At 38.5% G+C, this 27,060-nt stretch overlaps 1 protein-coding gene across 3 annotated transcripts in view; it reads right to left on the minus strand.

The window, feature by feature from the left end:
* kiz (kizuna centrosomal protein) overlaps positions 1-27,060 on the minus strand; it is a 209,202-nt gene that overhangs the window by 97,288 nt on the left and 84,854 nt on the right. For all 3 annotated transcript variants that reach the window (XR_009515170.1, XM_059986274.1, XM_059986275.1), the window contains exon 5: positions 3,986-4,652. Coding sequence is in view for 2 of the 3 variants with exons in the window: in XM_059986274.1 (XP_059842257.1) it covers positions 3,986-4,652 (667 nt within the window). In the remaining variant the exon portion in view is untranslated. The remainder of the gene's footprint in view (positions 1-3,985; positions 4,653-27,060) is intronic.

A 27,060-nucleotide genomic window follows, 5' to 3' on the forward strand; every position in this document is an offset into this window, starting at 1 on the left:
GACTATGCTCAGTGTTTAACACTATTTATTCTAATGGTACTGATCAATAAGCTACAGATCCTGGGGTCTCTATAACTCTCTCTGCAATTGGATCCTCAACTTCCTAACCGGAATACCACAATCTGTATGGATAGGCATTAATAACTCCTCCTCACTGCCGATCAACACTGACGCATCGCAAAGATGAGTGCTTAGTCCACTGCTCCACTCTCTGTAGACCCATGACTATGTGACTAAGCATAGCACACATGCCATCTATAAGTAACATCCTGGGAATGATTTCACTGTTAACATGATGGCTTTTCTGTAGAAGCAGTGCTTGGTTATGGTTAAAGATAACAGCTGCTTTGGAATGTGAGCCATCCAATGAAAGGGGTGTGTTTTTTGTGTTGTGTGCCGGACACTGGTGTGAACTGGGTCTTTTGCTCAGCAGGAGACGAAGTGCAAAGACGCTGGAGAGAAGTGGTTGTAGGACTCAAGCAGGAGTGGAGCCATGATTTGACGAAGCCCGGGGGGGGATCAAAGGAGGATCAGTGAAGGGAAAACTGTGAGCTCCAATTTGAGCACATTAGATTGCTTCATTAAAATGGGCCTTTTCCTTTTTTTGTTTTTTCTTTACTAACCCTTTAGTCAAAATAAGAATTATAAAGCTAAATCGTTTAATTGTCTGCTGTGTACTGTCTGTTATTTTGTGGTACTGATTTGTACCAGGGTAACAAATCATGCAGCATCCACACAAACAAGGGGTTTCAAGTGGGCTTGCACTTCCATCTCACAAGATTGGCTGGGATGGAGATGGAACCAGAGCACTTCATATAAATTTGCTGATGATAGAACCATTGCTCGCAATCTCTCAGATGGAGATGAGAGGGCGTACAGGAGCGAGATATACCAGTGAGTCGAGTGGTATCACAGCTACAGCTTTGCACTCAACATCAGTTAGACCAAAGATCTGGCTGTGGACATCAGAGAGGGGAGGACTAGTGATCACAAACCAATCCTCATAGAGTAAGCAGTTTCAAGTTCCTGGGTGTCATTAACTCTGAGGATCTAACTTGGTCCCAACATATCGATGCAGCTATAACGAAGGCAAAACAGCAGCTATATTTCATTAGGAGTTTTAGGAGATTTGGTTTGTCACATAAGACACTTGAAAACTTCTACTGATGTACTGTGGAGAGCATTCTGACAGGCCGCATCACTGTCTGGTATGGGGGTGCGGGGGCCACTGCACAGGATTGAAAGAAGCAAAAGTAAGTTGTAAAACTCCATCTTGGGTACCAGCCTCCATAGTATTCAAGACATCTTCAAGGAATGGTGTCTAAGAGAGGCAGCATCCATCACTAAGGACCACCATCACCCAGGATATGCCCTCTTCACATTGTTATCATCAAGAAGGAGGTACATAAGTCTGAAGGCACGCACTCAGTGATTCAGGAACAGCTTCTTCCCCTCAGCAATCCAATTCCTAAATGGACATTGAACCCATGAACACTACCTAACTTTTGTTATTTCTGTTTTTGCACCATTTTTAATTTAACTATTTAATATTAACTCTCTATATATATACTAATATTTAACTATATATATATATATATATATATATATACTTACTGTAATTGATTTACTTATTTTTTTCCCAATGTTATCATGTATTGCATTGCACTGCTGCCACTAAGTTAAGAAATTTCATGACACATGACGGAGATATTAAACCTGGTCCTGATTCCAACAATACTCCGAGTGAGGCCTCATCAGTGCTTTATAAAGTCTCAACATCACTTCCTTGCTTTTATTCTCTATTCCTCTTGAAATGAATGCTAACATTGCATTTGCCTTCCTCAACATAGGCACAACTTGCAAATTAACCTTTTGGGAATCCTGCACAAGGACACCCAAGTCCCTTTGTGCCTCAGTTTTTTTGTATTTTCTCTCCATTTACAAAATAGTCAACCCTTTCATTTCTTCTACCAAAGTGCATGACCATACACTTCTCAATACTGTATTCCATCTGCCATTTCTTTGCCGATTCTCCTAATCTCTCTACTTCCTCAGAACTACCTGCCCCTCCACCTATCTTTGTATCATCTGCAAACTTTGCAACAAAGCCATCAATTCCATGATCCAAATCATTGACTTATAGCATAAAAAGAATCGGCCCCAACACAGACCACTATGGAACACCACTAGTCACTGGCAGCCAACCAGAAAAGGCTCCTTTTATTCCCACTCTTTGCCTCCAACCAATCAGCCACAGCTTTATCCATGTGAGAATCTTTCCTGTAATAATTGTAGCTTGTTAAGGAGCCTCATGTGTAGCACCTTGTCAAAGGCCTTCTAAAACTCCAAATACACAACATCAACGATTTTCCTTTGTCTATCGATCTTCAAAGATTTCCTACAGATTTGTCAGGCAAGCTTTTTCCTTGAGGAAACTATGCTGACTGTGGCCTATTTTATCATGTGCCTCCAAGTACCCTGAGACCTCATCCTTAATAATTTACTCCAACATCTTCCCAACCACAAAGATCAAACTAACTGGTCTATAGTTTCCTTTCTTCTGCCTCGCTACCTTCTTGAAGCGTGGAGTGGCCTTTGCAATTTTCTAGTCCTCTGGAACCATTCCAGAATCTAGTGATTCTTTAAAGATCATTACTAATGCCTCTACAATCTCTTCAGCAACTTCTGTCAGAACCCTGGGGTTACACCATCTGGTCCAGGTGACTTATCTATCTTCAGACCTTTCAGTTTTTCAAGAAGCTTCTCTCTAGTATTGGTAACTTTACACCCTTCATGATCCCAGACACCTGGAACATCCACAATATTGTTAGTGTCTTTCACAGTGAAGACTGATGCAAAATACTTAGTCAGTTCATCCACCATTTCCTTGTTTCCCATTTCCAAAAGGATTTGAATTGTAATCTTATAAATTTTATCAAGTAACATATTTTTGATATGTCATAACTCTTCACGAAAGCTTATAAAATTATGAAAGACATAAATATACAGTGGGTATCTTTTTTCCATGGTCAAAATTACTTGTACTAGAGACTGTGCATTTAAGGTAAAATGGGGCAGGCTGAAAAGAGATTTGCAGGCATTTTTATGTAGAGTAGTGGGTGCCTGGAATGTATTGCCAGAGGTGATGGTGGAGGCAGAAATGATAGACACAATGAAAAAACTCTTGGATAAGCATCTCAATATGCAGAGGATAAAGGGATATGGGCCATGTATAGGCTGAAAGGATTACATATCATGGGCTGAAAGGCCTGTTTCTGAGCTGTACTGTTGTAAAGCCTAGATAAAGTGAAAGTGGAGAAGGTGTTTCCTATAATGAAGAAGTATAGGACCAGAGGGCACAGCCGAAGAACAGAGGGACATCCATTTAGTACAGAGACGAGAAGGAATTTCTTCAGCCAGTGGGCCGTGAATCTGTGGAATTCAATGCCACAGGTGGCTGTGGAGGCAAAGTCATTGGAGATGTTTAAAGCAGAGGTTGATAGGTTCTTGATTAGTCAGGGCGTCAAAGGTTATTATGAAACAACGGGAGAATAGGGTTGGGAGGGACAATAAATCAACCATGATGCAATGGCAGAACAGACTCGATGGGCTGAATGGTCTAATTCTGCCCCTCTCTTATGTTCTGTGTAAAAGCTCCCAACACCTTACAAATGAACCATCCACCACAATTTACAATAAAAGCATGTAAATATTGAATTAAGATTTATACAAAAATATTCTTCTTTACAAAAGCAGATCCTTTAAGGACCATACCAAGTTAAAAAGATACATTTAGCTCACAGTAATGAAAAGGTGAATGGCAAATCTTGTCTTGGGACAGAGGTTCTGCCAATAAAATGTAAAACCATCATTTCTACATTAAAATTAGAGACAGCATCATTCTTATTAATTTAAACAACCTTTTCTTCAGTGGTATTTTAAATGAACTAACATGTACTTAAATGAGCATAAAGAAAATACTGACCAAAGAAAGTATTACTTAATTGAAAAATGCTGTTTCCCTTCAGGGTCATGTCAGAACTGCCAGCGAGTTGGACTGGATCCATGGACAATCTCTGAAACTGCTCAGGGGTCTGTACACATGCAGCAGGATTGTTAGGAATTTTATCTTCAACTGTCAGGTGATTCTTAACATCATTCTGCACTGTGCCTTCTTTCATTTCTTTCTTAATGGGCTCTAACTGAGCCACAGATAAAGCTAATTCTGAACTGCCAACTGAACCTTTTCCTATAATATTCTTATTAATTTCTGTCCCTTCATTGTTACATCTTGCTGGTTTAGAAGAGATGATGGGAATGAGTGGCATTACTTCACTGCCTGGAAGCCCTGTCTTCCCGTCAATTATGTCAGAAACAGTTTGGAAGTCTTGCCTTCCTGTGCTTGATGTGAGTAACTTCAAGTTGTCCATCACTGAATTACTCTGCTTTGCTGTCACCGGTGCCACCTGTCTGTTCGGCTGAGGAGATAAAAAGCTCTCCATGGGTTGGTAATGGTTTTGTTGTGGACTTGAACATGTTCTATCTGTGGTCTCTGAAGTTTGCTGGCCCATGAAGTGAGTGGCAGTGTGATATAATCCCACTGACAGGTTTTTGCTGACAGTCGTGCTGGTTTGACCTGATGAATTTCTTTTCTGGCAACAGAAAAAAACAAATATTACCTTGTAAATAATATAGTTTTGTTTCATTTAATTGAGGAAAATACAAATATTACCTTGTAAATAATATAGTTTTGTTTCATTTAATTGAGGAAAATACAAATATTACCTTGTAAATAATATAGTTTTGTTTCATTTAATTGAGGAAAATATTCAGTAACTAATATAAAATTCTTCACAAAGAAACATTTTGTCATAGTTATCTCAATTCAATGCAATTAATTCATTGTTCAATTTTAAATTTTTTTGCAGCACAATAAACAGATTTTTCAGTAGGGTTCTAAAATAGTCTCAAACTACATTTGTACAGACGCATGTTTGCTTTCCACCAAACATGTTCCAACTTAGAATGGCAAGTTCCTTGCAATTAAATATGTAGACGATAGATGTCTCCATTTGTGCAATAAATTCTACATTCAATGCATCATTCCTGTCAGTGTCATTTATATAGAAGTAATATAAAATACAATAGAAATTAAATTTTAATACATACTATTTAAATTTTAATATCTATTTCCATCGGTGAAAGAAATTTCTCTTTTATGAGCTATGTACTATTTTCATGCAAATATTTTGATTAAAATAGGAATTTGTGGGAAATATCTATAATTAAATAAACTTTTAAATAATTTATTATTTACTCAGCCTAAATCTCTACCTTTTTAATACTCAGGTAGGCACATTATCATCTTTGCATTCATGCCAGTACTTTTTGATATCAATAAACAAATAAAAATATGTTTACAAGCACCCAGAACATGTCAGGAATTGTCTGAGAAATATGACTTTTCAAAAGGATCATTAAAAAATCTATTCATATACAGCACATAAATTATAGAAATAAAACTTAGACCTTCAGTGACAAGGTATTACACTGTACTATTTTCAGAGCATTAATTGAAACAGTTTATATAATGACTAGAAATGGGAAAATTAGCTGTACTTCACATAACATAATATATTATGCAAATAAAAATATTCTTATATTAAATCTAATTATGAAATTATCTGTAACCCCATCAAGTGGTATGATTAGACACAACAGAGAGTAGTGGAATACAGAAAAGTACACCATTAAGTGACACCAGACTCGGCTGATGCAATTTAACCCGATTTTTTCATTTTCGTTTACATCATTATTTAACTTAGCCATGATATATTAAAACTGATGCTGAAACCCCCATGGCATTGCTCTGTCAGTCAGAGGATGCTATGTTTTGTTTGGATAGCACAATGCCAACATTAACAGTCTCATTTTAGTTACAGCAGATCCAGAGATGTCCCAGGAGATACTCCAGATCCAATTATGCAGGGTTACTCTCCATTCTATTTTTACTTTCCATTTTCAACCCCTACTCTCTTTCTTTCCACTTTCACTCATTCAAAATTAGGTGCTGTGGTTTCAAGTAGAAGAATCTTACTTTTTTTATTTTTGTCTTTTCCCTGATCTTCAACCTCTGTTGTTTCCCCATTCCCTATACCACAACACCATAAGATGACAGAATAAGACCACTCAGCCCATTGAGCCTTCTCCACCATTCTATCATGTTGATTTATTTTCCCTCTTAACCCCATTTTCCTGCCTTTTCCCTGTAACTTTTGACACACTTACTAATCAAACCTTGCTTTAAATATACCCAATGACTTGACCTCCATAGCTAAGTGGTAATGAATATCTATGAAGAACTTCAGGACTACAGAAAAGACAGCATTTTATGGCAATTTGCCAAATCTCTGAAGCTTTTATTCAAACCTGTGAAAAAAAACTCTTCATTATACCTTTTTATGCACTTTTCTATAAAGGATGCCACATAATCCTAGAGTTCACCTGAGAAGCATATTTAAAGTTTAGATGAGACAAATAAAATAGGATAGGAAACGCTCTGAAATAAAGTATTACATAACCAGTGAGAAATGATATTGGCCCCGAGGAATAGGAAGAAGAACCCGCATGGATAAAGAAAACAGTTAACAACAGGCAAAAGAAGCCAGATAATAGTGGTTTAGTAGCAGATTATTGTTGAGTGAATTAAAAATAAGAAAAAAGTTAATAATGCTAATATAAAAAACATGGGGGACATTATTGTTCATATGGACTTAGTGTTTCAGGTTGGCAAATGGAGTTCAAGAAGAAGTTAATCAAATTCATTGGGATAACTTTCTGCAACAACATCCCATGCAACCAACAATGAAATTTTGGAGACTGTATATTTTGTAATGTGAAAGGGTGAACTAACAATCTCTTCTCCTACAGAAAAGTAATCACAATACAGATAAATGTTGCCAAAAGACAGACATCTCAGTCAGAATTTTGTTTCTTCAACTTAAATAAAACCAATTAGAGAGCTCTAAGGAGAGGCTGAGTGAGCTAGGGCATTCTTCTCTGGAGCAAAGGCAGATGAGAAGTGATCACTATTAGTGTACCTTAAATGATAAGAGGTACAGATAGAGTGTATAGCAAGAGACCTTCCCAGGCTGTAAATGGTTAACATGAGGGGTCATAATTTTAAGGTGATTAGAGGAAACTATGGGGGGGGGGAATATGAGAGGTAAGTTTTCTAACACAGAAAGAGGTGGGTGCACAGAACGCTCTGCAAGGAGTGGTCGAAGTGGCATATGCATTAGGGGTATTTCAGAAACTCTTAGACGGTCAATGGATGATAGAAAAATAAAGGACTATGTAGGAGGAAAGGGTAAGATAGATTTTAGAGTAGGTTAAAAGGTCAGCATAGCATAATGGGCTGAAGGGCCTGTACTGAGCTGTAGTGTTCTAAGAAAGATACGTTGGCCAGGGTTATTAAGATAATAAAAAGAACTTAAAGAAATACAATCAGGACACTGAGAAAAGTTTTGGAGGCAAAAGGTATGATCAGAGCAAAAGAAGTCCCATAAGAAGTGTGGGACAGCTTCAAGAGACAGCAACTAGTTCATTATTCCAGTTTCTTCTCTCCTCGTAAGCTTATATAACTAGCTTTAAGCCTTCAGAGACAGTTACAAAATAGATGGAATTTTGGAAGATAATCAGTAAAATATTTCTGTAGCCTTCTTTTTCAGTATCCAAAGTGTTGGCCATCAGATCCAGGAGACTGATAAAGTGAGACATGATAGACTGAGACTAAATTAGCCAGAATTACATTAGAAAAGATTGAATGTACCTCTGTATTTATAAAAGAGCAGTATCAAAATTAATAATGGGCCCCACAGTGACAAATTATAATAGAGAGAAAAAAACTTGCTGAAAATCATTAAACAAACATTTTCTATCAAACTTCATTGCAGAAAATGCCATCCATGTTGTGGGGAGTGTTCAGGAAACAAAGGTTTATGACAATGAAGATCTAAATAGAAGTTCCAGGAGAAATTAATATAGCTAAAACCATTGGGATCTGATGGTCTACTCTCTCTGGTTACAAAATGTATTGATTATCAATTGAAAATTCGCTAGATTTTGGAACAGTCCCTGTATATTTAAAGGTAACATGGTCATTTAAGAATATAGGGAGAGAAGATCATCAGGACAAGATCAGGCCACTTGGCCCATTGAGTCTGCGCTGCGATTCAATCATGTCTAATTTACTTTCCTTCTTTAACTACAGTCTCCTGCCTTCTCTCCATCACATTTGACACTCTTACTAATCAAGAATGTATCAAGTTCCACTTTCAATATTCCCAATTACTTGGTCTCCACAGCCATCTGTGACAGTGAATTTCACAGTGACGTCCTTCTATCCAGAGGCGGTGTCCTCTGGTCCTAAACTCTCCGACTATTGAAACATGCTCTGCAAATCCACTCTCTCTAGGCCTTTCAATATTTGGTATGTTTCAATGAGATCCACCCTCTAGACTCTAGCGAGTTCAGACCCAGAGCCATCAAACACTCCTCATACATTAACCCTTTCATTCCTGAGATCATTCTCGTAAATCTCCTCTGTACACTCTCCAATGCCAGCACATCCTTTCTTAGATATGGGGCCCAAAACTACTCACAATACTCCAAATGCACTCTGACCTTTACCTTATAAAGCCTCTTACATCCTTGCTTTTATATTCTAGTCTCTGTGAAATGAATACTAACATTGCATTTGCCCTCACGGAATCTTGCACTAGGACTTCCAAGTCTATTTGTGGCTCCCATATATGAATTCACTCTCTTTTAGAAAACTGTCTGTGCCTTTATTCCTCTACCAAAGTACATGGCCATACCCTTCCCTACATTGTGTTCTATCAAAAAATAATTGAGAGTGAAGGACTAGTTGGCTACTGTTATGCCCGCAGCCCCCTCCTTTGTGAGAATCGCAAGAGCACTAGTTGGGGGGCGGGTCAGTAGACCCAGGAAATGGGAGAGAGACGTGCCGGATGCCTCGTTCCCTGGTGATGCAAAATAACGCGACATTGACCATTGTCTCCTGGAGACCACGTTTGTGGATTGGGGACTATGCTATGTGCAAGCCCTCGGGCAAAGTGGGCTGGTTGAGAGGGAGATTGCATCATCCCAGCCTGATTGACATCTGAGACCCCGTGAGGAAGTATAAAAGAGGGTCTGGGGGAACAAACCCTTCAGACGCACCAGAAGAAACGCCAACGATCCCATAGTAGCAGAAAGCCATTTGAAGGAAGCAACGTGCATTCGGTTCCCTTGCTTGGGAGTCGGTGGCAGGTACCATAGAACCGATATTCTTTAACTAACCACGGGGAACCAACTTCCCCAATTCAACGGATTTGCTTCATAAAAGACCCGGGCAAGTTTCTTTTCTCACAAATCTCTCTCTCTCCAACAAGTGAAAACCCAGCGGTCCCAAAAGGCTGAAGCCTGCAGGAACTGAGTGACTTTTATATTTCCATCGGACAATATATTATCCCCTAGACAAACGATCGAGCTGTTTCTTATTGATGGTTATTATTATACCCGTGCTTTTAGATTGAGTAGTGACGACGCATATTATCTGAATGCTGGTATTAATCTTATTTTTGTGCCCCTTTATAAATAAAGACTTTTAAAAATAGGACCATCAGACTTCAATGGACCTCTCTATCTTTGCTGGTAAGTGACCTAGTTACGGGGTACGTAACACTACGAACATGACTTGGCCTCCATAGCTGTCTGTGGCAATGAATGCCACAGATTCAGCACTCTTTAGCAAAGAAATTCCTTCTCATCTCTGTTCTAAAGGGAAGTCCTTCAATTCTGAGGCTCTACCCTCTGGTCCTAAACTTTCCCATTGTTGGAAACATCTTCTCCATGTCCACTTACCTAGCCCTTTCAATATTTGAAAGGGCACAATGAGATCCCCCACTCATTCTTCTAAACTTAGTGAATACAGACCCAGAGCTATCAAATGCTGCTCATACTTTAATCCTTTCATTCCAGAAGTCATTCTTGTGAACCTCCACTGGACCCTCTCCAATGCTAGCATATCTTTTCTTAGGTAAGAGGCCCAAAGCTGCTCACAATACCCCAGGAGTAGTTTGACCAAATCTTTACAAAGCCTCAGCATTACATCCTTGCTTTTATATTCTAGTCCTCTCGAAATGAATGCTAAAGTGCATCTGTCTTCTTTACCATTGTCTCAATTTGCAAGTTAACCCTTAGGAAATGCTGCACGAGGAATCTCAAGTCAATTTGGACCTTAGATTTCTGAATTTCTCCCATTTAGAAAATAATATATGCCCTTATTTCTTCCAACAAAGTGCATGACTGTACACTTCCCTACACTATATTCCATCTGCCACTTCTTTGCGCATTCTCCTAATGTGTCTTTCTGCAGACTCAGTGCTTCCTCAACACCACCTGCCCCCCATCTATGTTTGTATAATCTACATACCTAGCCACAAAGCTACCAATTCTGTCATTCAAATCATTGACATATAACATGATAAGAAGTGGTCTCAATACTTGCAGAATACCTCTAGTCACTTACAGCCAACCAGAATAGGCCCACTTTTATTCCCACTGCTGGCATCCTGCCAGTCAGCCAACTTCTTATCCATGCTAGTATCTTTCCTGTAATATCGTGGGCTCTCATCTTGTTAAGCAACCTTATTTGTGGCACCTTGTCAAAAGTCTTCTAAAAGTCCAAATAAACAACATCCACTGACTCTCCTTTATCTAGCCTGTCTGTTATTTCCACAAGAATTCCAACAGATTTGGCAGGCAAGATTCCCCCTTAAGGAAACCATGCTGACTTAAGCCTATTTTATGATGTTCCTCCAAGTACCCTGAAACCATATCGTTAACAATGGACTCCAACATCTTATCAACCACAGAAGTCAGGATAACTGGCTTGTAATTTTGGGGTAGGACTGGATTTTACACATGCATTCAGCAGAAATCTAGCAGGAGTCATGAAATCATACAATATAGAAATGGGCCACTCGGCCCACCAAATCCACACTGACCGGTGGGCATGGACCCATATAAATCTCATTGTCCAGCACTTGACCCCTTGATTCAATGCCCAGGAGATCAAGTGCTCTTCAGACACCACTTATGCTGAGTCACAGAGCAAAGCTGCAGCTCATATATGTGTAAAAGAGGGAGAACTTGCCTATTATGAGAGATGCCTGGTCTCTGAGTGCCTATTCAGGATGGCAAAATACTACAACGATCAAAGCACAGACCATATTCCTTGGGACCAAAGTAACTGAAGAATGTTAACTGGTAGAAAAGATGTTTGACTTTGAATACTCAGATACAAGAAAGGGCATTTATGGAGAGACCAGCACAGAGAAACAGTAGTTGGTCATATTGCTACATGGCTTCAAATATTCAAGCTCATCCTGATCTCTGATGCTGTATGTAATCAGAATCAGAATCAGGTTTATCATCTCTGACATATGTCATAAAATTTGTTGCTTTATGGCAGCAGTGCAGTGCAATACACACAAGATAATATAAATTACAGTAAGAAGTATATAAAAAATAAATAGGTAGTGCAAAAAGAAAGCAAAAATAGTGAGGGAGTGTTCATGGACTCTTTGTCCATTCAGAAATCTGATGGCAGAGGGGAAGAATCTTTTCCTAAAACACTGAGTATGTGTCTTCAGGCTTCTGTAGTTCCTCTTTGATAGTAGCAATGAGAAGAGGTCATGTGGTGGTGGGGTCCTGGGAGAATGTATACTCTCTCTATGAGTGGTTGCCTTTTCACCATAAGCTTTTGCTTTCTCCCACATCTTAAAAACTGGCCATTACAATTTACCCCCAAAGTAGACCAGAGAAAAAGGTGGGGTGAGGGGGAGGAAGCTGATAGATATACAAAAGAGAATTTGATACTGGGAAAATAGACTGGGAATAAACTGATGGGAATGCACTAGTACCCCGACATCCCCAACTCAATTGGACAAATGGCCTCAAAAGTATTAAGGAAATATGGGAGCAGTCCCATGGACACATGGTACAATAAGATAATGACGAGATCTAGAGTGGAATAGTGAACAGCTATCAATTGCACAGCTGAGGAATAGGGTAAAGAGAAAATTAGCTACATCTTTAGACAAAGCAGAGACATATAAAATTATTTTTTAAAAAGCAGCAGTACCAATGATCAGAGGTAGTTTTGAATTCACCCAAGGAGTACAGAAAGGTTGATTAAGAGGCCAGCTATAAAGTTTAAGAATAGACATGAAGGTAGTATAAAAACTGAATGGAAAAAATCTTTTATAAATATTTGAAAGAATGAAAGGTCAGTGAAAACAAATCAGCACAACTCCTTTAATCCAACATGCTTGGGACTGTGGTGATGTCAGACTGACAGATTTTTCAGATAATCAGATGTTATTTTATGAATACTTTAAACATTTTTAATTATCTTATTTTTAAAAGGAGTGCATAAAAGATTTAGCGGAATGTTGCTAGGCCTAGAGGGCCTGAGTTGTAGGGAGAGGTTGGCCAGAGTAAGTCTTTATTCCTTGGAAATTAGATAAATGAGGGGCTACATAAGAGAAATCATTTAATTATGATAAAGTGGATGGCAACCATCATTTTCCCAGGGTAGGGGAGACTACAACTAAGGGGCCTGGATTTGAGAGGGGAAAGATTTTAAAGCAACCTGAGAGGCAATTTTTTCCACACTAAGAGTAGTGAGTATATGGAATGACTACCAGAGGATTTGTATCATTTAAGAAGTCCTTGAATAGATATTTCTAGGGGACAGTTTAGAGGGAATGCTGCAAATTGGGATTAACTGTGTGGGCACTGGGGTTAGCACTCCTACAAACTTAAGAAAATTCTGAAACTTTCTTAGGATACAAGGTGAATGACAAATGCTCAATGATTTGAATATTGAAGAAGCCTTTTGTGAAACGCCAAAATGCTAGTAATTTCATTTACAAATTGCTGTGTTAGTTGCAATGATGTTTAGAATTGCAGTTTTAGTGAGTTTAAAGATATACAAGATTTTCACCATCAAACCCATAAGAAAAATCAACACACAAAACAAACTATGTTCAAAGAAAATGTAATACATCTTATTTGCTTTTCAGAAATGCTTGTAAAAAGGAGTGAAACTAAAAGAGCACTGTTAAACACAGAAAGCTTACATGCATCAAATCTGGCTCAAAACCTGTGCAATTAAGCTTGTGTAAAAATAACTGTTCTCCTCAAATCGTGTACCTAGCATTGTTGTACTAACATTCTTCTGGAATGGAGTGACATAGGTCAATCACAGGATGCAAAAAGATTAACAATCATGAGGTGACATTTGTTGTTTTCTTCCAGATTTTGACATTGAAAGTCCTGTTCTATGATGCTGAGGCGACTGTGCAAGTTTTCATTATGCCGTCACCAATGGAAAACAAGTCCATATCTTAGCTTAAAAGCAAACCATTCTCCTTACATATTATAATCAAGGAAAAAATGTTTCCACTTATTCATGAATCCAGGAAAGTCTGGGAGTTTATTAGAACAACATAGGAAAAGGCCATTTCCCCATTATAGGCCATGTCAGTTCTCCACAAAAGCAATGTAACTCACCCTTCTTCCCTGACTTTCCTCGCAGCCTTTCAATAAAAAAGTAACATCTAATATTAAAGATTATGTGTTGAATTTCAATTGTAAAGCCAGTCCAAGATGTTAATTAGAGTATCTTTTCTGTATACGTGTCAGGAAAAGAACTAAATTAAGAATATTTTTCCCATAATAAAGTAACTAAAACAAAAAGCATAAAATAAACTTGAAAATAAATGCCAAATTTTAAAATTTTATTCAGTGAAGAAAGTGCATGGAAGACACAAAAACATTATGATTAGCATGTATATTACAAAAGTCTGTCCAATATTTCAAATTGCAATATTAAATACCACTCCTGTAGAAAACATTGAAAATACTTTTGAAATTTTTCAAACTAATTTCAAAGGATAATTCCTGTAGCTGGTAGTGATATTTCCAACTTCACGAAAAATGAAAATGTATTTCCCAGTAAGTACCTCACAGTAGACAGTATGTTTCTGAGAATTTAATAATCATGGAATAGAGATTAAGTTTACTTTCTATTCCCAATGAAAAGATATTTTCTACAAATCTAGTTTTGTAATTAGTGTGGTTATAGTAAAGATCAGTGGTGTTTTTTTTATATATACACTGTATTCTCATCTCTTCCTCTTTCCTGAAGGCACTACGTTGCTCATTGGATTGTTTTTCATACACTCTTGCGAGCTTCTAATATCTCACCCAAGTGGTCATTATTCATGCATCATTCTTAGCAGTGAGTGCCAGTAGGCTATCCAATTACGGAGCACAATGCAGCCAAGGCTGAGCCTGATCTTTCCCCACTCCGCACTAACAGATGTGCTCATCCAGTAGAGGTAAGCCTGTAGCAATCAGCAATGGAAGAACTGGAAGACTTGCCCTCCCTAAACACAACTGAGAAAGCAATTTTCAGAACCCTTACTCTGAACAAAAGATAAAGCTGCATTGATGGTATGCTCCACCCTCATTATAGGAAGCCTTGGGAGCCAAGGATTTTGCATGCTCTAATGAGTTGTGAGCTATAGTGAACAAACCATAAGCATAACTTGCAATGAAATACAACACAAAAGAAACATGACTCAAGGTCAGGCAGTCTGAAGCAGAGTCCCAGAACTTAGAGCATTATAATGAGATGAGGATATACAGTATACTGTTACAAAATAAATTACGTATTTCACAGATAATCTTGTTAAGAGTGTAGATTAGTATATAATGTTTTGCCAGCAAATAAAGACATGAGTTATTTAATGTGTTGATTAATTTCATAACTCATACTGCTTAATAAATTTTATTTCTGAAATTTATGAATAAGAATACTCAGTATTTACACTTGGAGATTGAAGGTTTCAATATTTTCAGCAGGATAACCTATCAAACAAATAATGCACCAAGGTTATTCACTCTCTTTGAAATTAAACACAGTCTTTGATTCAGGTAATAAACAAACATACAAGAAATTATTTTAAACTGCTGCCACCAACAAGAATGGGCTCATTACATTTTGAGGTAGAATCTTGCCATTTCAATCCTAGCAGTTTTCCAGGCTGTCTAAGGTATTTTGTGTCAAGTCTTATCAAAAAGGGTACAATATCATTAATACGCAAGCAATTTCAAATCACAGAAACTGAAACTTGCAAGTTTGTAAAAGCTTCTGCTGTTTTCATAGTGACCTGTTTAGTTGTAATATAAGAACTCCTAACATCTACAATGGGGATAAATTTATTTCTTAACACGATACCCACTTATCTTTGCATGAAACTATCTAAAAACAGTTGCTCATAGTCTCTACTATCTTCTTCCTCATTCTCTTTGCTCTACAGATGCTGCAGTTCTGTAAGCTGGATATTGGTAGAGCAGAAAGGGCACACAAGAGAGAACTAAATGCAAAGTTTATTGCTAAACTCAGCTCTGAAGGACAGTGAGAAAATTAGCAGCACATGGTGAATCAGTAGTTCAACTTAGCTGAGCATCTTCTCTAACAGCTTGAGAAAATGCCCTCAGAATTCTAAGACTTGTGTCAATATGCACCCCAGTCACATCAAACTATGATGCATTTCTTATTGAAGTTTATAACTCCACAGCTTTTGCGGGCTCCTCTCTAGATGGCTTTGGCAAGGTAGCTACATGCCTTCATATATAACAGACTGAAGATATTTATGACTGATGACTTCAGTCATCTGCAATTTTGTTGGTATTAGGGCAAAAAGGAAGAGTTACTTGACATTATGACCAACGGTTGTGGAGTGGCAAAGGAGCAAATCCAGTTTGTCCAGTTCCCGTGGTGTCTCTGCCACAACCACAAGGCTAAGGTTTCTCTAAAACTGATTTAAGAGTGAGCAAGCTAAAAAAGTGGGACTATTTACAAACTCCAAAACATTCACTCCACAAATATCTCCAATTTTGACATATGGAGCCCAGAACTTGTGTTGAAGCTTTTTATTAGCTTCAAATTGCTGCAACGTCTTGTGCAATAAGAAACTTCTGATGTGCATGGAGGTAGTCACACAGTCTCCCAGGTAGACTGCAGAATATTGATGTCATGTAAAATAACACCACACCAGCTGGCAAGTGACTTCTCCATTCTTTCAATCATTGCATTGATGCACCCTGCCAGATTTCTCCATCCAGCTATAACTGCATTCAAAAGGTGCAGTGAACCCCCTTTAATGCTTTCTATCCTCTTACCAATACTGAGAGAAGACCTTGTCTTCCACAACTTTTCATCTAAGTGTTTCTATTACTATAATTTGATACTCCTCATTTACGCTGGGTATCCACGGTTATTAAGTATGCATAAGGCCCACCACATGACCTCACCATTTTAAAGCGAGAGAGCATGGAGATAATCAATCGGAGTTACAGGGAAGTAGTCACCCCTAAGTAGCAGGAGGCAAGTAGCTGGGTAACTGTCAGGAGAAATGGAAATGTAGATAGGCAGTTAGCCCAGAGCACCCCAAGGGAGTGGTAATCAACAGGGGACTCAAATAGTTAGGGGAACGGACAGGAGATGCTGTGGACACGAGCAAAACATCCGAATGTAAAAAATAAAAGAGAGATGTGAATGTACATAGGACCACTAGAAAATGAGGCCGGAGAAATAATAATAGATGGCAAGTGAGCTAAATGAGTATTTTGCATCAGCCCTCACTGTGGAAGACACTAGCAGAGAGTCAGATGTTGAAGGGTGTGAGGGAAGAGAAGTGAGTACGGTTGCTATTACAAGAGAGAATGTGCTCAAAAAGCTGAAAGACCTAAGGGTACATAAGTCACCTGGACCAGATGAAGTGCACCCTAGGGTTCTGAAAGAGGTAGTAGTAGAGATTGTGGGGCATTAGTAATGATCTTTCAAAAATCATTGGACTCTGGAGGCGGAGCGGAGTAATGATGTTGCAACTCCTTTGCTTGCATCTTCGGAAACAGCTCTATTTCCATCTTTAATATCTGTATTTTTCCCTTTCAGGATTCTTTTGAAGGCCCTGACCTGGAGTTATGTGCTGACTTCGGTTCTTTGCGGGAATGGGACCCACTCTCAGGGTTTCATAACTGGTTATTGTTGTTCGGCACACCAAGAGCTCGACCTAAGAGTCTGGTTCAGATTTGGTAGCCTAGGATCTCGGGGCTCTGGAGACAGGCTGATTGAGGGTTGGTGTCATGGCAGGAGACCCTTGTGCCGTCGGGGGAGTCAAAATATCTCTGGCTGTGTGCCCAGAGACCCGGGATCTTTGAGATCTTTGGGCACAGAACTTGAAAGAAGCGACGCAATAGATTTTTAACAATGTAAACCAGCAAGTGGTTTGTTATGTCTTCTCACTTGCTGGGAAAACTTATTAGCGAGAGAGCCTATGGTATGTCATAGACTGGGTGAAACGCAAAGTCTTTGGGGTAACTGCAAATCTGTGTCTTTGCTGTTGCTTTGCTCACACTTGAGTGCTCGGTGGTGGGTGCCGATGCTTTTTTTGCCAGTGGGGGAGAGTGGACTGTTGCTTGCTGCTACTTATGTGCAGGAGGGAGGGCAGCTGGAGGGGGACTTTGGGGTTCTAACATTTAACAGTTGTTCATTCTTTGGGGCACTCCTCTGTTTTCATGGATGGAAGAAGAAGCATTTCAAGATGTATATTGCATACATTTCTCTGGCATTAAATTGGACCCTTGAACCTTTGAACTCTGGCATGGTGCGAGAGGACTGGAAAATTGCAAATATCACTCCACTCTTTATGAAAGGAGGAAGGCAGCAGATTGAAAATTATAAACCAGTTAACGTGACCTTAGTGGTTAGGAAGAAACTGGAGTCAATTGTTAAGGATGAGGTTACGGAGTACTTGGTGACACAGGACAAGATAGGACAAAGTCAGCATTGTTTCCTTAAGGGAAATTTTTTTCTGACAAACCTGCTAGAATGCTTTGAGATTTCACGTAGGAAAGATAAAAGGTATGCAGAGGATGTTGTATATTTGTACTTTCATAAGACCTTTGACATGGTGCCACACGAGGCTGCATACCAAGTTAAGAGCACATGGTATTACAGGAAAGTTGTTGGCATGGTTAGAGTATTGGCTGACTGGTAAGAAGCAGCAAGTGGCATTAAAAGGATCCTTTTCTGGTTGGCTGCCAGTGACTAATTATGTCCCGTAGAAGTCAGTGTTGGAACTGCTTCTTTTTATGCTGTATATCAATAATTTAGATGATGAAATAGATGGCTTTATTGCCAGGTTTGCAGATGATACGAAGACTGGTGGAGGGGCAGGTATTGTTGAGGAAACAGGTAAGGTGCAGAAAGACTTAGACAGATTAGGACAATGGGCAGGAAAGTGGCAAATAAAATACAATGTTGGAAAATGCATGGTTGTGCACTTTGGTAATAGAAATAAATGTACAGACTATTTTCTAAATGGGGAGAAAATCCAATAATCTGAAATACAAACAGACTTGGCAGTCCTTATGCAGAACACCCTAAAGGTTAGCTTGCAGGTTGAGTTGGTGGTGAGGAAGGCAAATGCAATGTCAGCATTTATTTCAAGTAGTCTAGAATGCAAGAGCAGCGATGTGATGCTGAGGCTATATAATGCATTTGTCAGGCCTCAACTTGAGTATAGTAAACAGTTTTGAGCTCCTCATCTAAGAAAAGATATGCTGGCATTGTAGAGAGTTCAGGGAAGGTTCATAAGGATGATGCCAGAAATGAAAGGGTTATCATATGAGGAACATTTGATGGCTCTGGGTCTGTACTCGCTGGAATTTAGGTTCTCATAGATACTTTTTCAATTTGAAAGGCCTAGACAGAGTGGATGTAAAAAGGATGTTTCCCATGGTGGGGGACTCTAGGACAAGGTGGTAGAGCCTCAGGATAGAGGATGTCTTTTTAAAACAGAGATGCAGAAAATTTTCTTTAGCCAGCAGGTTGTGAATTTGTGGAATTTGTTACCATAGGCAGCTGTGAAGGCCAGGTTGCTGGGTGTATTTAAGGCAGAGCTTGAAAGGTCCTTAATTCCACAGGGCTTCAAAGATTATGAGGAGAAGGCTAGGGAGTGGGCTGAGAAGGGGAAAAAATAATCAGACATGATTGAAAGGCAGAGTAGACTCAATGGACCAAATGGCCTAATTCTGCTCCTATGTCTTATGGTCTTATTTGTAAGGCCATGTGCATGTTAGTATTTGAGAAAGAGCAAGATGAGATGAGGATGAAGAAGTGATCCCATGTGCATGGAATATGAAGTGAAGAGAATTGCTGCATGAAGCTGCTGTCAAGTCAAATATTAGAACATAAGAAGCAAATACTGTTGAGTGTATGGTTTCAGAATGGGAAATGAGAGGGTGCATGGTTCTAACACGAACACTGAGTTTTGAAAGATATGATACAAGGGTGTAAATTGTTGACTATACTGGAGCAGAGAATGCAAAGGTTGTTAGATATTGTTGAAAAAAGTGGAAATTATTGTTGCTGCTCATGTGAGATGACTGAATCTTTTCTTACAATTAAGTAAAATTCAAACAGTGATACTCCTGGAATTATCCAGAGCCACCCCACCATGCACCACCACCCCAACCCACCCAACAGTTATGGCTCTTTGTTCTTGGAGTCCATGCTTACCAAAGGTATCCAAAAGCCTAGGAGGGGCTCTGCAGACCATTAGTCAAAATTACTTTCAAAGTAACAAATATGAGAGCTTACAATAAGTAGTGCATTATGATTTTAAACATAAAACTAAAGTTGAGTGGAAAAGGAGGCCAAGCTGCTTGCTTCCCAAAGCAATCAAGTGAACAATCTATTAATCATATTAAAACATTATGCTCAGGCCCCTGATAGTGACTAGAACCTCCCCACCTTCAAATTTCTGGCCTTGGTTAAAATTGGCTCAAGTGCCATACAAATTCTGAAAGAAAATCAATGCAGACAGCAGAACAATAACATTAAGAGATGGTGCAACTCAAATCAGGGAACTGAGGGGACGATCTCTGGACACCCTCAATAAGTAGAATAACCCTTTGCTTTAATTACTACGAAAACTCAATTGTTACATGCGCAATTTTAGTTTGAATATTCCATAAAATCCCTGTTTAATGCATGCAGGAACAATTTTCTGAGTGCAGTAAACTATTTTCTGTTGGTTATACTCTTCCCTTGATATCTACTTTTCGGTTTTATGATGGAGAAAATATCAAATTCAATTGTTGGAAATATTTCATTAAATATTTATTTGAGATAACACAAACATTTATGTGAGATAATTACATATGCAAAGGTATTATTTTGACTTCAATGAAAAAAATAGAGGGATGAGTCGGCCTTGCAGCCCTTCATGTCAATTTTGACACTTCATTGGATCGTGGCTCATCTGATTATAACATTAACTCTGCTCTCCCTTCTCTCTTTGTCTTCTGGTATCAATCAACTTTTGCCTTAAAAGTAAATCTTTCAAAGACTTTACTTCCCCTGACACTTGGAGAAGAGTTTTCCAAAAATTCATAACCCTCTGAGAGAAAATAATTCACCTCACCTCTGTCTTAAGTGGTTGACTTCTCAGTTTTAAACAGTAGCCCTACTTCTAGATTCTACCACAAGAGGAATCATCCTTTTCACCTCCATCTTGTCAAAATTCCTTAAGATCATATGGATTTCAATTAGGTCATCACTTATTCTTCTATATTCCAGCAAATATAAACCTATATTGTCCAACCTTTCCAACATATTAAGGTTCTTCCTGAAATAAGGAGATCAACAGGTTGCACAGTACTCCAAGTGGGGTCCCACCAATACCCTGTGAAACTTGAGGACAGCCTCCCTGTATTATTTAACATCACTGACAATAAATAACTATATTCTGTTGGTATTTCCAATTACTTGCTGTACCTGCATCCTGCAGGTAATTTCTCTATTTATAGTAGAAATACTAAAAAAAATGCTTAGGTGTAATGTATTCAACAAAGATAAAATAAAACAGTGGCACCAATGCACTTTGTGGCATTATTCAAATGCAAATGTTTTGTTTTGTTCTATACTGCTAAGATTCTTCGAGTGAAAATAATACTATGATTTACTGCAGTGCATTAATGTCCAAGAGATATGAAAAAATGTCAGTGAAAAAAGCATCTGGTATAATTTGTTTCAACACTCGAACTCTTATAACCAAAGAACAAACAATAAATATGATTTTCTGGAGAGAGCTTTATTGGTACAAGTAAAAATATTAGAATATTTCTTTTGAACAATATCAGCTTCATGAATAGTTTTATCAAGTGGGAAACAAAGAACGGACACAAATTTTATGCTTCTATTATAGATTTTTCCCTCAAAAACTAGTGTATATTGATACACTTAAGTATTTTTCACTTTCTGTTTATAAAAATAATTATGCATGGTGTATATTTTATACACATTTGTATCAAAGGAAAAAGATATTGATACTCTAAATATACTAATTCGGTAGCCTCAAATATTATGCCTTGGTTCAAGGTTCAAAATGAGCAGTTTGACAACATCAACCAATTGCCTTTTTGTCATTAAGCCAGAGAAGATGGAAACGAGGCATCTGTCCATCACCCAGATTTGAAAACCATTAAGTCAGACCTGGTATAAAATTTGTCATTTGTTGGGCAGAATGTCTCCTGTCTCATGAGACCTAGACAACCTGCAACAGATATCTAAAGGCATTATAAAAATACCATCAATGCTTACTCTGCAAAACCTTCCAAATTAATTGTAAGGGTCAGTATCCTCCTAGGTAAAACACCAAGACTGAGGCCCTAGTTATACCTACTCAGCTATATTGCGAAGGTCACACTGTTTACTTGATCAAACAACAGAAACTTTACTCAATTATGGGGAGAGATTACCTAGCAGAAAGAGGAAATGATTCAAGGGAGTGCTCAAAACATCTTTAAAGAAAGTACAACAGCCCCAAGGGCGTTGTGAATCTCTGGCCTATGATTGCTCAAGATGGAGAAGGAGCATTTCATATGATGTAATGAACCTTGATGTCATTCATTGGGAGCACATAGAGGCTCCACAAAAAGTGTTGTAGCTGAAGTTGTTCATTAATTAATCAATTAAAATGAAAGCTTTATCGTATGGTTAAAAAGTGACTTGTCTGTCACAACAGAGTCAACACTATCAGACCACTGTAAGCTTTCTTTTAAAAAAGCCTCTCTTAAAATCCAGGTTAATTTTATAATCTTCATCACAGCTTGTCACACCAGACAGCCAGCTACTCTAGTGTCGTTTGGTTGAGGTTGAGCAGGTTAGTGTCAACTAAATTGGGTGAGAGAAGACAGTTGTGCAGAACGTGTTCAATGTTCTGCACCCTTTCACCACACTCACAGGATTCGCTGGTCTTTAATCCCTACTTCATATTGTCTCCCGTCTTACAAACTCCCGCTCTCGCTCTGTTGAGAGTACACCACTTCCGTCTATCAATCAGTGCCCCATCTGGCAACATTTCTGTGGGGTCTTGTACTGTATTGTTTGGTGGGGTTTTGGCTTTTGTTTGTTGCCAGGGGTTAATTCTGTATGTTTGGGGGGATGTTCCATGCAATAGTTCCTCCACTGTAGCAAAGCTTTTCCTCGATTTTAGGTGGTTGGAAACTGGCACACGATGGTGTTGTGGGAGCCATGGATCCAAGTTCTGTTTACCTTATTCAATTTTTTTTGTAGCGTGTCTTCGGATCTCTGGGGGAGCAATGCCTGCAAGTCTGTAAATGATGTTAGTGGGTGTAAATGGTTAGACCCATTTTAGGGTCTATTTTCTTCGCATGGGCTGATCTGCTCCACATAGGTGCATAGCAAAGTGCTAGGGCAGTTGATCTAAGTGTGTGAGCATTAGCTCCCCATTTCATGCTTGCTAATATTTTCAAGAGAAAATTGGGAGAGCCAACTTTCCCTCGGAGTTTTTGGAGGTGGGTGATAAAGGATAAAAGGAATTTTATAATCTTAAAAATAAATACCCATTGCTTACCCTATAAAAATCTCCTGCTCATCTGTGGAAGAGCTTGTGGTTCCAACAATGGGCTTACTAGCCACCTCTGAACCACAAAGTGTAAATAAATCACCCTTGATCCTGAGTGGCTGCCCAAGAAGAAAGGACCTAGTAAGCCAGTGGATAGAGAAAGTCAGCAAACTCTAAGTAAAAGGACTACCAATAGAACAGTGAGCATGATATAGGCTCGAGGCATGAAATTCAATAGGAGATCAGGACAGGATAATAATGCAGCTGTGATAATAACACCAGACCAGAAGACTTGAAAATCTGAACAGGCATATAATAATGAATCTACATTACAGTAAATCAAAAATGGATTCTGCAGATAAGTAGAAAAATAAAGGAATCAGGAACTGAAGTGGGGGTCAAAATCAGGATGTAAAAAATAACAACTATTTTTCTAACAACCTACTATACTCTCAACTGCAGTGAGTATTTTAACCTATCTACGAGTATCTATACTGAAGTATTTGGAAGACTGTCGCATTGTGTGGAGATGGTCTGATGAGATGAACTAGTAAATGGAAGTGAGATCAAAATGAGGTTAATATAACTAGGATGAAAAATTATGACTAATATCATGTTCTGCCTCTAAAGACCAGTGGAAATTTGTTTTTCCTAGCCTTTTGACCCCTTGGTACTTCCAGCTGACTATTGGAGCAATCAGGATTATGATACAATAATGCAAAATGTAAAATGAACCGCAGCTACTAAAAATTCTATTCTAAATGTTTAAAATTGTTGGGGCAGGACTTTAGACATTGAGTTTTATGTGTAAAATGCACAATGTGGTAATTAGATATATGTGGAACTGAGTTTCTGAAATTCAATTCTTTTACCTCTGGACTCAAAGATATGAAACTCATCCTGCACACATGACTACATTACGAGTTTAACATCACAAATTTACTGCCCCCCCCCAACATCACAGATTTCTATTCCATATGACTTTAATATCTAAGTATTTTAGTCACAAATTATGTGTGGATGGTTTTATTCTATGAACTCATCCTCTGCTAATTCTTTTGCCATAACCTTCAATTAAAATGGAAGTTTTATTGGAGAAAGAGAGTAAAGGTGACTTATCTGTCGCCTTAAAGACTACACAAATTAATTCAGCCAATATTATCCCTAGGATTTCTGCAGATATCTTAGATTATACTTTTTTTTTAAAAAGTCCAAGATCCATGTTTAACTTTATAATCTTAAAAATAAACCCAAATAAATTCCGATTAATCTCTGCTGATGCACCGAAGTATAAGAAATAACCACCTCCCCAACAACAAAGAACACGGATTCTGTTTCTTTTCTGATAAGAGTCTTAAATATAAAACAGTTAACTGTACAATAGTGTTCACTGGCTTCCACAGAACCAGCCCAGTTGATATATAAGGCAGGTAAAAGAGGAAAAGTTAATTTCTTGGCTGAGTGATTCCATCTTTAGCTGTGGGGCACAGTAGAAAGTCTTTCACGGAAAGTAGCAGTTGATTCTTCTATCAACCTACAGCACACACACTCTTCCAAGGAATGTATTAAATATGAAAATCATAACATGTTATCATCTCGTTCCAGCTTCGGCGCAGTCAGCTTTCTGTAATGAATGCAGCAGCCTAAGGGACAAGTGCTGCCAGCAATGCAACTGCCCTGAATAATACAGAGTTGGAGCCATTTTACTTATACCATTATCCGCTAACTGAGGCTTTGTGCACACATTCACAAGTGACTATTCTTGGCAGTGTGCTCCAAGTTATTACAAGATATTACAGCCATTTAATTCAAAAGAGCTTTGCTGTCACTATACATGGAATAATCTGTGGATTTCAACTGCATCATTTATTTGACAACACTGCAAGAGATCAGCAGCCAGCAGTTGGCATAAATGCATGGCCGATTTTACAGTTCATTATTTTTAATTGTGCTACAGAAAACATAATAAATAATTTAATTTTAAACCATCAAAATATTCTTACAAATTTAAGGTAACTTTTTGATTAACTTAAAATTGCTATTTTGGTATGGTTCCTTTCATTGAAACCTTAATTCATTTTTAAGACTGTTTTTATTTAAATTTCACCAATTTTACATGATTTCTTGCACACATGTGGCATATTATATTACTAATTGTGTGAAAGGTAAAATATATTTATTTTTAAATACCTAGAAGGCAACATTCATTTTAAATCAGTGTGATTCACACACTTCCTGAGGAGATGGTGGTCATTTGGAGTATACAGGCCTCTCTTTCACAGGTTCTACTAGTCTGCTATCACCAGAACAATCTTCTATGCGGTGGTGTGCTGGGGCAATGGCATCAACACGGGTGATTCCAACAAGCTCAGTAAATTGATTACAAAGGCTGACTCTACTATAGGAGTCAAACTGGACACACTGGAGGTTGTGATAGAACAAAGGATCTTGCAGAAAATCCAGGCAACTCTGGATAATGTTTCTCACCCTCTGCATTCCACCTTGGTTGAACAGAGAAGCACTTTTATTAATAGACTAAGACAACTGCGCAGCTCCAAAGAGCACTGTACAAAGGTCATTCTTGCCCTCAGCCATTAGGCTCTATAATGAGTCAACCTATAGCTGAAGAAGTGATGACCCCCTCCTGTTAGAGTCTGAGGTAACTTATTTTTTTATACTTTCTTACTTCTCATCTTTGTATATTTGTATATCTGTGCATGTGTAATACTACTGTGACACTGTAATTTCCTTTGGGATGAGTGAAGTATCTATCTATCTGTCCACCTATCTATCTAGTCATGGAAAATAATTAACTACACATGCGATCCAGAGGTGGGTTCGAAATTTACTATAGGAGAGTGGTTGTATAAGCTATATATACTGTACTTTGATAATAAATGTATTTTGTACACCCTCACATGAGTCTGATGATTGTGAGTTCAAGTCCCACACAGTCATAGAACAATGCAACACAGATAGAGGCCCTTCAAGCCAATGAGTCCATACCAATCACAGGGCCCATCCAGCTGGTTCCAATTTCCTGCATTTGGCCAATGCTCCCCTAAGTCCCACTCCATCAAATAACTATTTAAGTGCTTCATAAATGATACTACTGTATTTGCCTTCAGCACTTCCTCTGGTAACTTATTCCATATACTCATCACATTCGGCATGAACTAGTTATCCCTCAAGTTCTTTTAAAATCTTTCCCCTATCACCCTACATCCAGGACCCCTAGTTTTGGTCTCCCCAGCCCTGGAGAAAAAAATGTTACCAGCCATATTATCAAAGCCTCTTATAATTTTAAACAATTCTATAAGAGGTCACCCCTCATTCTCCTACATTCTAATAAATAAACACCAAACCTGGCCAACCTCTCCTTATAACTCAGGCCTTCTAGTCCTGGCAACATCATCGAAAATCTTTTTTGCGCTCTTTCCAGTTTAACCACAATTTTCCTAAAACAAGGTGACTAAAACTGTATATAGTTCTCAAAGTGAGGCCGCACCAACACCTTAAACAACTGCAATATCACACTCCTAACTCAGTGCCCTGACAATTTTAGGCCAGCATGCTAAATGCCTTTTTCACCAATCTTTCTACCTCTGTTGCCACTTTCAATTAACTAAGTCCTAAGTCCCTCTGTTCCATTATACTCCCTAGTGCCCGACCACTCATCGTATAAATCCTACATTGATTTGACTTTCCAAAATGCATTGCCCCACGCTTATCTGTATTGAAATCCATTTATCACTCCTCTGCCCACTTCCCTAGCACATCAAGATCCCCTTGTAATCCAGACAGCCTTCACTATCAGCTACGTTCATGTCATCTGCAAACATGCTGATCAAGCCTTGTGCATTCACATTTATATAAATAATGAATAACAAGGGTCCCAACAGTGACCTCTGTGTCATACCACTAATCACCAGCCTCCATTCCAAGAAACGACCTTTAGCCACCAACCTCAACTTCCCATTTC

This window comes from Hypanus sabinus, chromosome 12 (assembly GCF_030144855.1).
Source record: "Hypanus sabinus isolate sHypSab1 chromosome 12, sHypSab1.hap1, whole genome shotgun sequence".
Taxonomy (NCBI): domain Eukaryota; kingdom Metazoa; phylum Chordata; class Chondrichthyes; order Myliobatiformes; family Dasyatidae; genus Hypanus; species Hypanus sabinus.